Here is a 13,316-nt window from a genome sequence, read left to right as displayed (position 1 = left end):
TGAGTCAACCAACGTAGAAATTAAGATGGGAAATTCAAGCAAACAAATAAAAGATAGAGGAAAGAAAACAAATCTGATGGGTTGATTCCCATGAAGCGAAATCGTATGTGTTGACTCCCATAAAGCATAATCTTCGTATCCATGTTTGCGCACATAAAGAACCCCAAATAAGGTGAGGTTGCACCAAAGTAAGCAACAAAACATATATATAAAGTCTGAAAAGTTGGGGATCAGTCCAACAAATCAGGTCAGCTGCGAATATGAACCTGCAAACACAATAAACCTCCAAAAATATATGTAAATCCATTCCCAATTGAAAACAGTCCTTGGTCGAGATAAATAAATCATTTACATGGACAGTAAACATAGAATGTATATTAATTTCTATTTGGGAAGCACACTGTAAATCGGGTTCTAAGTTAGCTGAAATGCATTCGGTCGACACATTATCTTCACTAGAAATCATAGGAAGCAATGTATTGACAATGTGAAAGGGCGAAGAATTATCAAACTCCGCACAATAGTTTAAACCTATATCTAATGGTTCAAGTTTATCAAAATCAGTAACTCCTAAATATGGTTCTAATTCCGCGGAAATAACTTCCATTGTTGAGTTACCTTGATTAACCATTGGAGGGCACAATGCATTGACAATGTCAATAAGCATAGGATCATCAGAATCTGCAAAGTGCGCTAAACAAACTGAGATTGGTTCAAAATCAGTAGTTACCTGACTAGTACCAATCGCCTCCACATTTACATCAGCAAACTGGAAATCACAAGATGAGTCAGCAAAGCAGGAGCTCAATGTGAGCAACAATATCATGAATAATCGCCTCATCGACTAAGTGATTTATATAAATCTCACTATTCAAATGACTAGAAGGTACCTCAGTATGAATGTCTACTGTCTCTAAGTCGTTAGCCTCAACAATAATATCTTCTGTAAAAACATGTTCCTCTAAATCATCAGCTGCATATAACTCTTGGCATGCTAGAACTCTCAACCTTTTCTCCAAACTAGGCGGTGTATGTTTATAATACTTCTCATATATTGTCAAAGGTGATTCTTCACTTACCATAGGTAGGGCAAAAACTCCATACCGTTGCCTCTGCATATATTCCCCAAGCATCATATCAGAAGACGTCTCCTGAGAATGTGAACTTCTACGCATATATTCTGCAAGTGTCACCTTAGATGACATCTCGTGCAAAGAATTCATCATCCTCAAAAAGGTACCTGAAACAAAATTCTAAAACACAAAAAGAGTCAAAAGGAAAAAGAAATCCTAAAAAAAAATAAAAATACTGTACAAAATAAAATAAAAACCTAACTATTTACAAAATTAAAAATACTAATTACAATATTCCACAACCGCTCCCCGGCAGCGGCGCCAAAAATTGATAGGATCCGGAGATACCTATTTATATAAACCGCAATTGCAAGGTGTCTAACTAGTAGAACAATGGCAAGTACATGTCGCTCCCACGAGGAGCGGTGGAAATACGTAATCAATATCTCTAATGGACTAACAAATAAAGGTTTTTTTTTGGATTTGTGAAAGAATAAAGACAATGAGAAGAATAAACTCAAGTAACAAAACGAATCAAATGGGAGAGTTGGTAACTAGGGTTTAATGTATCCACCACTATTTCTATTCAAATACTGAAATGAAACATAATTCATGAATTATTTATTGTTCGTTCTATTGACATCACTTATTATATATATTAGAGTCGCAAATATCACTGGGACGCCCTAAGCATGGCACATCAAAAGACTAAACCAAAGCATGCACCATCAAATTGCATTAGCGAGAAATTTATACGAAACTAAATACAGTTTCTCAAATAATACCTGGCAATTCTAAGCATACCCCGTCAAAGGATTTAACCCAAGCATGAAATATCAAATAAGTAGACAAATATATTTTCGATCCTAACAATTATGCACAAAGGTTATACGAAACCGGTGAAGCAACAACTCATATTATCATTAAATCAATATATAAAATCATGGAATTATTTATTCAATTCAAAATGGTCTATTGCTATATAATCCAATCAATCAAAAATGGCCTACCATGTAGTTTCAACCATAAAAACCCTAGTTACAAAGTAATTAGCAAGCCATCGCTTTCTCAAAAGCCATAAATAAATATATTAGATATTCACTAGCTAATCGAAATGGAATTGGAAAAACGGAAGAACTCAAACCCTTCTCTGTCTCTCCTTCACGGCTCTGTATCCGCCTCCCTTCTATTCGTCTCCCCAAAACCGGGCTCAGAACTCCCCCTTTTTCTTCTTCACAATACAGAAAATATATACCAAATAAAGGTGTGTCGTCATTCTCTTAATTAGACTTAATTGAAACTTGCATGGTGGTCATCAATGTGATCTCCCCATATATATATTCTTCTTCATTTTGCTTGCATGCATATTTGGTAGACTTAAAAAGAATCCCACTGGTGGGAAAGCAAAATCTTTTTAATTCATTATTCTCCCTCCAACAAGATATTCACGTGGACCCATTTATTTGTTCCAATATTCCACTACCTAACAAGCTTTGCTTTCCAACTTCCCAAAACTATGCATATATGCAACGACACATGGCATAGTAACCCCTATAATGTTTTCTGCTTGCATGAAAATCACACGACTGTTCTTCTAAGCCCCACAAAACCATGACTCAGGGGAAAGCATGTGTACGTGCTTGACCTCCTTGTTTTCAATTAGACCGTCCCCCTTGTGTATCATCCCTTCTCTGTCTGGCTTTGGTGTCTCGAGTAACCTTGTTGGTTTTTTTTTTTGGCAAGCACTGTTTTAGCTTCATATTTCTCCATTTATTCTCGGATGATTGGATTTACTTCTACTTTCTACAAAAGCATTAAAATAGTATATTAGCAACAATATCGAGTCATAGCTAATATAAATATGGGTACAAAATGTAGCACATACGTGCTTATCATTAATCTATGCGTGTAAGTTCAAAAATTAAGAAAACAAAGTATATGTTAATCCATATGTGTAAGTTCGAAACATTAAGAAAACAAAGTATATGTTAATTCATACGTGTAAGTTTGAAACATTAAGAAAACAAAGTATATCTGAATCCATACGTGTAAGTTCGAAACATTAAGAAAACAAAGTATATCTGAATCCATACGTATAAGTTCGAAACATTAAGAAAACAAAGTAAACAAAGTATATGTTAGTCTATACGTGTAAGTTCGAAAAATTAAGAAAACAAAGTTAGTCCATACGTGTAAGTTCGAAACATTAAGAAAACAAAGAATATGTTAGTCCATACGTGTAAGTTCGAAACATTAAGAAAATAAAGTATACGTTAGTCCATAAGTGTAAGTTCAAAACGTTAAGCGAAAACACAATATATATATATTTGTCCATATGTGTAAGTTCAAAACATTAAGAAAACACAGTATATGTTAATCCATACATGTAAGTTCGAAAATTAAGAAAACATAGTATATATTCATCCATACATGTAAGTTCAAAAATAAAGAAAACAAAGTATATGTTCATCCAAACATGTAAGTTCGAAATATTAAGAAAACAAGTATATGTTCATCCATACATGTAAGTTCAAAATATTAAGAAAACAAAGTATATGTTCATCCATACATGTAAGTTAGAAATATTAAGAAAACAAAATATACGTTAGTCCATACATGTAAGTTCGGAATATTAAGAAAACAAAGTATACGTTAGTCCATACGTGTAAGTTCGAAACATTAAGCGAAAACACGGTATATGTTTGTCCATACGTGTAAGTTCGAAACATTAAGAAAAAACAGTATATGTTACTCCATACATGTAAGTTCGAAAATTAAGAAAACAGAATATATGTTAATCCACACATGTAAGTTCGAAATATTTAGAAAACAAATTATATGTTCATCCATATATGTAAGTTCGAAATATTAAGAAAACAAGTATATGTTCATCCATAAAAGTAAGTTCGAAATATTAAGAAAACAAAGTATACGTTCATCCATACATGTAAGTTCGAAATATTAAGAAAACAAAGTAAATGTTTCATACATGTAAGTTGGAAATATTAAGAAAACAAAGTATATGTTAATCCATACATATAAATTCGAAATATTAAGAAAACAAAGTATATGTCAATCCACACATGTAAGTTTGAAATTTAAGCATTCGTTTCACGAAAAGAATCCCATTCACGAACTACCAGTTCTTGTTGGTCCGTTCATGACCCTGCACTTTTATCCCTCTCTCTATCACCAGAGACCCTATTTTTTCTTCGCATTGGAACTGTTTCCCTCATTCCCTCTTCAGAAGTGTCCCTGTTGGTCCACGACCCTTCACTTCTCCCCCTCTCTCTATCACCGAAAACCTACCTTGTACTCGACTCAATACTGAATTTTCTCTCCCTTGAAATGTATGATTGTGACTGAAGCCACGAATTTCTTCCCAGTTTGCAGTGTTTCCCGAGCTACGAGACTGACCTAACATTCCGACTCCATACCTCTCAGCTACACTGCCACCCTTTTCTCTTACTGCAGAAGTACCTTGTTCTTATACCTTCACATCAGATCTTCCTTGTTTCTCTTCTTCGACAACTTTGGCCATTTTTCCTAATATGAAGCTCTGGTTCAACATGCTCTTTGGAAATGGTCAGCTCTTTTGATGGTCTCTTAGTGAAGATAAGGAAGATGAAGAATATTTTTAACACTTATTACATTACAATATGATGTTTCAATTTCTCATATCCCTTGGAATAAACGTTAACCGACCATTAGATCTCAGTTCGTCAATGGCTTTATCGACATATATAAATAAATTGGTATTATTCTTGTTCCATTTCGTATATTCGTATTAGATCACTGCTTGGTTGAACTCGCAAACGTTTCTATCTCAAGCTTGTTTGTCAAGTTTAGTTGATCAAAACTATATACTTGATTTCTAGTCTACTTATAGTTATGTTTCGAATTAGGATAGAAGTGTGTAGTTGAGCTTTATACTTCACGACGTTCACCAATTGAAGAAGAAGATCTACTGAAGATCTTGGAGAGACTTCATCAACAAAAGTTATGTGGAGACTAAAACTTATCTATCACTCAGAAGTTTATTCTATTCTATCTTCTAAAGAGACTAAGTCTTATAGCTATATAGACTTTTACATTATACACATTTGATATTTCGAGCCGAGTTTACCTCGCTTATCTATTTCTCGAAATATGTGTTGGAAGCTTTTAGCTTTAGCTAAGTTCATCATATTCTTGACGAGTTTAGTTGGAAACAATTTATTTTTTGGAAACTAAATATTAAGTAAAAATATGATCATGTGAAAATTACCTTGAAACATCTAATATGATTTGTGTGAGACAATCATTTGCTGTCGACTTGTGAAGTTTCGTATTGATTGATTAATCACTTGAAAATTACTTGAAGCTAGTGGTATGTGTAAGATTACCATTGTTGTCTTACAAGGATGTTTTAATGATTAAATGAGAGTTTTAGGACTATCATGTCTGGATATAATACAGGTTGCATAATTTGTATGTTAACTGTGCAAGTCTAGTTCAGGTCCGGAACTATTGTTCGCGAACCTTGTTTGCGAACTGGTTTACCCGTGAAAAGTTCCGGAGCTAGACAAGGTCAGGAACTAGTGTACCCTGTTTGCGAACGGCTAGATAAGGCCAAGTCTGGAACTCTTGTTCGCGTACCCTATTTGCGAACGGATAGATAAGGCCAAGTACGGAACTCTTGTTCGCGTACTCTGTTTGCGAACGGGTGAACAAAGCCAAAGTCCGGAACTCTTGTTCGCGTACCCTGTTTGCGAACAGAGTGTTTAAGTTCTAAAATCGGTAAAGTGTGATTTTCATACTCATGAACTCAGGATCGTTTGCGAACTCAGTTTGCTAATTAAAGTCCTTAGAACTTTAATGAAATAAGGTATGCGAACTAGTTTTACAAACTTTGACATTATGTTCATGAATTGGTTCTTGTATAAGTACTTTGTACAATTACAAACCAAACCGATTTTGATTTAAATGGTTCATATATATGTTTCTATGAAATGATGAACATTTGAACAACTCTCTTGAAACACATTTAGATTATGTATCATGATTGATTGATCATCACATTTGATCTAGAAGTATTAGATGAATATGGCTAAGTTATTAGTGTTAATATGACTAACTTCGGTTAACTATTATTGAGGAAACAAGTATACACGTTTGGGTACGCTTCATCCATATCTAAATATAGGTATATTTCATTTGTATGTATCAATATAATACCATCTAACAGTGGAGATTGATTGCTTAGTTTCTAAGCAGACTTAGATTGAATCCTAAATCAGGTGTTCATCTAACGGTGAATATCAATTTCTTTGATTGTAAGCAACCCTGATTTGAAAGACTATATAAGGGACAACTCTAGCATCTAGGAAACCTAATCCTGAAACTTCTGTGTGTCCTAGTTGCAAACTAGAGTCGATTCTCCATTAACCTAGGCTTTTCCAAAACCATTATTAGGTTAATGACTTGAAGACTTTCCGATAGGTAAGATATAAAAAGTAATCACAATAGTTCTTCGCCTCAGACTCTTGTGATTCCGCGATAAATTTTTCTGTTAATCAGTTGGGTTATTGTGAGGTGACTGATATTTCTAGGCTGCTCTTCAGGAGTATAAGTCTGGGGTATTAGTTGAGTTTCCTGTTCACCTTGAATTATCTTAAGACGGAAACAAAACCAAGAATAGACATATCTGTGGGAGACAGATTTGTTTATCCCATGATTTTTAAACTAGTCTAGCCCTTGAATCTCCCATTTTCTTTAATAAATAAATATCATCACGAGTGAGATTTTTAGGACTTAAAAGGCCCCCCTTCCTCGCAATAATGAGATTTTACCCAATACCTCCAACGTTTGATCTTGTGAATTGATTTTGTGTTTTCATATGAATTACATATGGTTAAAAAAATCGAATTACATTTACAGTTCTTCTGATACATCAATAAAGCATGTTGTTTTCGGTATTGCCTCAAGCTTCAAATCATGGGAAAAACGAAAGGAGTACATTCGGTTATGGTGGAAGCCAGAAGAAATGAGAGGATGTGTCTTTGTTGATAAAATGTTGTTGCGAAACGAAGCTAATTCTTCTCTTCCTCCTATATGTGTTTCAGAGGACACTTCGCGGTTTCCTTACAGTTTCAGAGGGGGTGATCGGTCTGATATACGTGTAGCGCGAGTTTTGTCGGCAATTGTCAATTTAAATCATACAGATGTGAGATGGTTTGTTTTTGGCAACAATCATAAGTCAATTTAAATTATACTGTCTTCTTTCCAGAAAATTTAGCGAAAACACTTTCCAAATATGATCATAAGTTGTGGTAAAATATCGGCTCTATTTCATAGACGTTCATTCAAAATGACAATGACTTGTCTTCATTTGAAATGGGGTATGGTTGTGGTGGTTTCGCTGTAAGTTATTCACTTGCAAAAGTTCTAGCCAAGGTTTTGGATTCATGTCTGCACCGGTATCCTCATCTTTATGGAAGTGATGCTAGGATTTATTCTTGCTTAGCGGAGCTCGGAGTTGCTTTGACTCATGAAGTTAGATTTCATCAGGTATTTATACTTACTAGTATTTTCTTTTCAGCAAGAATTTCATGGTTTATGGTATTATATCTAAAACCTCTTGTGTTAAACTGGAAAACTATATATACTACTCCCTCCGTTTCAGGTAGGCCAAAAAATAAATAAATGAAAGTATCACTTTTCCTGAAACGGAGGTATTATTTCATTGAAACTGACAGCCTAATTTGTAATTATTTTACTAGATTGATCTTTGGGGCGATTTATTTGGTTTATTGGTCTCACATCCGCTAGCGCCTTTGGTATATCTTCATCACTTGGACAATACAGACCCAATATTTTCTAAGAAGACAAGACATCAAGCAATGGAACATCTACTGAAAGCTGCAACATTTGATCCCAATAGAATTGTGCAAAAAAGTATATGCTATGACAAAAAGTTTTCACGAATAATATCTATCTCTTGGGGTCATGCTGTCCAGGTTTTTGAAAGTAATGTTCTCGTTCGGGAGCTTCTCCAAGTTCGAAAAACGTTCAAGCTATGGAAGAAAAGAGAAATTCCGTATTCAAATTTGTACATGTTTAATACTCGAGAAGTGGATAGTGATCCTTGCAAAATACCATGTAAGAGTTGTACTGGTATTGATTGAACAAACTTAAAGAGAACATGACCAATCCTTTATATAGACAGGACAATGACACAAACATACATAACATGTGATACGTAATAAATGCACACTAAAGTATTTGTACATTATATCCAAGCTGTCAAGTATCTTATAAAAGGAAATATCAGGATGATCTAACATCCCCTCTCAAACTGATGTCCGTACAGGAGGCATCAGTTTGGCCTTCAAAACACTGAACTGTGACTTGGAGAGACCTTTAGTAAATATGTCCGCTATCTGATGAGAAGTATGAACATAAGATACTCGTAGAAAGCCAAATCGAACAAGATCACGGATCATGTGATAATCTACCTCAACGTGTTTGGTACGAGCATGAAATATTAGATTAGCGGTAACACTACATGCACCCTGATTATCACAGAATAATTTGCAGGGCAGAGAAAGATAGACTGACAATTCTTCAAACAGATAACAGATCCGTAAAATTTCTGCAGCGGCATTGGCTAGACCACGATACTCAGCTTCTGCGGAAGAACGCGAAATAGTCTGTTGTTTCTTGGAGGACCAAGAAACCAGATTTCCACCAATAAAAACACAATACCCAGAGGTAGATTTACGAGTATCTTGGCAACCATCCCAATCACTATCACCGTAAGCCTGTAAGTCAGAACAATTATCAGAAGACAGTATAAGTCCCTGACCAAGAGACCCTTTGATGTAGTGTAAAATTCTCTTAGCTAGCCGAAGATGTATGTCTTTGGGACAGTGTAAGAACTGACTAACATAGTTAACTGCAAAACTAATGTCAGGTCTAGTGAGAGTGAGGTATTAAAGACCACCCACCAAACTTCTAAAAGAAGTGCTATCAGACAAGGCTGTTCCATCGCACAATGAAGCCACTTGACCTTGAGCAACTGGAGTTTTGCATGGCTTACATCCCATCATATCATGTTTCTTCAGAAGATCCAAAGAATATTTATTTTGTGTTAACAATAACTTCTTAGATGATGAATCATATGTAGACTCAATACCTAAGAAATAATGTAATGGGCCCATATCCTTCATAGCAAACTCAGTTTTGAGAGAAGTAATGAAGGATTAAAGAAGATCATCTGAAGAACCAACTAGAATGATATCATCAACATAAACTAAGAGAATCATCCTAGCAGCTCCTTTTTGATATATAAACATGGAAGTGTCACAAACAGAATTGGAGAAACCAAAATTAAGAAGATATTGACTGAACCTCTCATACCATGCTCTTGGTGCTTTCTTAAGACCATATAGAGATTTCTGGAGCAAACAAACATGATTTGGATGTTGAGGATCCACAAATCCAGGTGGTTGTTCCATATAAACAGTTTCAGAAAGATGACCATGCAAAAATGCATTACTAACATCCAATTGTCTTATAGACCAATTTTTAGATAGATCAAGACTTAAAACACATTTAATAGTGGTAGCTTTGACTACTCGACTAAAAGTCTCTTCAAAATCAATTCCATCAACTTGATGATAGCCCTTAGTTACTAATCTAGCTTTATGTCTCTCAATAGTTCCATCTGCATTGAGCTTGGTCTTAAACACCCATTTACAACCAAGTAAATTCATAGAAGGATCATAAGGAAAATGAATAAATGTGTTGTTACTATGAAGAGCTTCATATTCATTATGCATTTCCTTGATCCAAACAGGTTTCTTAATAGCTTATTTAAAAGTTTTTGGATCAGAAGAAGGTACTTCTTTACTAAGTAGAGCAGAAGAACATGATGTTTAAGAGCAGAATTTGCTACAAAATTCTTAGAAAGAGGTTTAGGTAAATGAATACCTAATTTGGACCTTGTGTGCATCCCTGAAGAAGTAGAAGTATCCTTTGGTGGAGCAGTAAGAGTAGCAATAGTAGATGACTCTTCTGGTGAAGTAGAACTAGACTCAGTTGAAGAAGTATGCAGAGAAGAAGCATCCTTTGATGATGCAGAACATAACTTAGGGGAACAAGTATGCTGAACTGAAGTAACCTGTGGTGACTCAGAACATAATTCAGTTGAGCAAGAATTCTGTAACAAATCAGTTGATGAGGAGACTGATGAAGGAGAAGAAACAACATGAGCAGCAAATGGAAAATCTGTCTCATCAAATACCACATGAGTAGTAACATAAACTCTCTAAGTTAGTAAATCCATACATCTGTAACCCTTATGATGTATATTGTAGCCTAAGAATACACAAGCTGTGGATTTTGGACTAAGTTTATCTTTCCTATAAGGCACTAAATTTGGATAACAAAGACATCCATACACTCTGAGAATAGAGTAATCAGGTTTAGAATAATAAAGTGCTTCATAAGGGGATTTGTAGTCCAATACCTTAGTGGGTAATATGTTAATGAGGAACACATCAGCTAATAAGGAGTCAAACCAAAATTTCTTGGACAATGAGGCATTAAAAGATAAAGTATTTCCAACCTCTGTGATGTGTCTATGTTTCCTCTCTGCAGATCCATTTTGTTGATGAAGATAAGGACAAGATATTCTCAAATCAATACCACAAGAATCAATATATTCCCTGAATGGACCTTTGGTCAGCTCAAGTGCTCCATCACATTGAAAGTGTTTTATTTTGACATTAAACAAATTCTAAACAAGAGACTTAAACACTATGAAACATTTAGTACAATATGATTTATTTTTCATGGGATAAATCCTGCTGAACTTAGTGCAATCATCTACAAAGAGTATATAATACCTAAAACCAAGATGAGAATGCACAGGTGCTGGTCCCCAAATATCACAATGAACCAGTACTAATGGAGTGTTAGATACAGAACCAGTGGACTGAAAAACAAGACATTTATTTTTACCTAACTGACAAGAACCACAAACTGAAGTAGAAGATTTACTGGATAACTTGATAGCAGCAACAACTTCTAGTTTTTGAAGTATCTTCTGAGCAGAATGACCTAATCTTGAATGCCACAAAGTTGGAGAAGCTACAACTGAAGAGAGAGCAACATGTGAAGTAGTAGAAGTCTTGATAGGGTATAAGCCATCCCGCACTTTGCCTCTAGCCAAAATATGGTTGTGCTTCAAAGACTTGATTTCATAACCCCATGGATAAAAGATAAAAGAACAATGATTATTTATGGTGAACTGAGCAACAAATAGTAAGTTGTGTTGAAGATGTGGCACATATAAAACTTTATGTAGAGCAAAGTTATTACTTGCAGTGGACAAAACTGAAGAACCTGTTAAAGACATAGGAAGAAGCTTACCATTTCCTACCATTACTTGTTCTTGACCAGAATGAGGAGCAGTTTGATTGAGTAATATGGAGTCAATTTTCATATGACTAGATGCACCAGAGTCAGGTATCCACACATGACCAGATGTACTATGTCCCCAGTAACCTCCAGATTCAAAATTAGAAGGAAGTTGAACATTGAAGTCAAATTCATTTTGTAACCAAGGAGTAGGATTAGCATTACTGCCTGTATTGAGATCAAGACCAAGAAAGGCCTTCTGAGGAGGAGGACTACTGTTCTTGGAAGGCATATACCTAAATCTGCATCTAGGTGCAAGATGTCCATCTTTTAAACAAATCTGACAAGGTGGTGCAACATTTTGTTTTTGAGTGGGATTGAACTCAGTCTTCTTAAAACCAGTAGATGATGATGAAGCATTAAATGGAAAGGAAGAAGAATTGTTGAAATACGTAAAGCCAGGAGGTGCACTAGGTTTTCGAAAAGAAGAATTATATGATGAATTGTGTTTTTTGACATAAAAGGCTGAATTTGTTGGATCAGAAATAAGAGAAGAAAATGAATATGTATCTTGTTCCTTTAGAAATTGTTCATGACTGATCAATCTAGAGCGTAATTCAGAGAAAGGAAGAGGAGTTTCTCTGTTTTGAACACTTACCACAAAGTGAATGTACTCTCTGCCTAAGCCTTTAAGGGCATACATAACTAGATCCGTATCTAGAACAGGTTCACCAATCTCTGCAAGTGAATCAGAGATATTTTTGAGTTGATGTAAGAACTCACTGATTGTTGACGATCCTTTCTTGATAGAATGTAATTGAGATCTTAACATTGATTTTCTGGCGAAGAATTGTTCAGTGAAGAGTTTCGCAAGATGCATCCATTTTTCCCTTGCAGTAAAGATTTATCAACAGAAGCATTGATACATGATCCAACAAATTTATCGAACTGCAACCACTCAAGATAATGAGGATTTGGAACTTGAGTATTGTTAAGCATGATCGCAGGTTGTCCAGAGGGAATTGATCCATCAACAAAGCCATAAAGATTTATACAAATCAAAATAGAAGCCACCTGATCTTTCCACACAAGATAATTCAAACTATTTAGCTTTTCAGAAACGAAATTTGCAATATTAGGAAAATGAATGCTAAATTTACTTTGAAACGAAAAAAAATTTGTAAGCTTGTTGTTGAAATTGAGGAGGAAATTGTTGTTCATGTTGTTGTTGTTGATGTTGTGATTGTTGAGACGACACAAAATTAGGTATTTGTTGTTGTAAAGGTTTGTATTGTTCAGAAAAGTTGTAAAAAGCTGAAGTATAAGATGGAAATTGAATCGGTGTATGGTGAAGTAAAGATGTAGATAGTGGAGAAACATTAGGTGAGATCGGAGATGTAAGCGGTGGAGTAGGTAAATGAGATGAATAAGGCGGTGGTGATGGTGGTTGTTGATTAGATGTAGAAGGTTGAGAAGAATTTACAGGTTGTGATCTGTTTGGAGAAGGTAAAGGTGGAAACAAATCATGATTGTTCACCTGTTGTTGAGATCGTAGATGTGAAACATCGGAAGAAGCTTGAAGATTTTGTGTAGTTCTTATCATTGAAAAAAAAGTTGCAGGTTTAATGGTGAAGGTGCAGGATCAGAGAGAAGTCAAAATTCTCTTTTGGTATCTAATACCATGTAAGAGTTGTACTGATATTGGTTGAACAAACTTAAAGAGAAAATACAGGACTCGGTCCTTTATATAGACCGGACAATGACACAAACATACAGAACATGTGATACGTAATAAATGCACACTAAAGTTAAAGCCAGGCTGTCAAGTATCTTATAAGA

At 35.1% G+C, this 13,316-nt stretch overlaps 1 protein-coding gene across 1 annotated transcript; it reads left to right on the top strand.

The window, feature by feature from the left end:
- The first annotated feature begins 7,448 nt into the window (after positions 1 to 7,448).
- LOC113311670 lies at positions 7,449 to 8,239 on the top strand. Its single transcript, XM_026560476.1, has 2 exons — positions 7,449 to 7,622; positions 7,835 to 8,239. Exons 1-2 carry the CDS (start codon positions 7,449 to 7,451, stop codon positions 8,237 to 8,239), a joined length of 579 nt encoding a protein of 192 aa, XP_026416261.1.
- The last annotated feature ends 5,077 nt before the right edge of the window (positions 8,240 to 13,316 follow it).

This window comes from Papaver somniferum, chromosome 9 (assembly GCF_003573695.1).
Source record: "Papaver somniferum cultivar HN1 chromosome 9, ASM357369v1, whole genome shotgun sequence".
Taxonomy (NCBI): Eukaryota; Viridiplantae; Streptophyta; class Magnoliopsida; order Ranunculales; family Papaveraceae; genus Papaver; species Papaver somniferum.
This window is presented reverse-complemented; position numbering and strand designations above follow the sequence as displayed.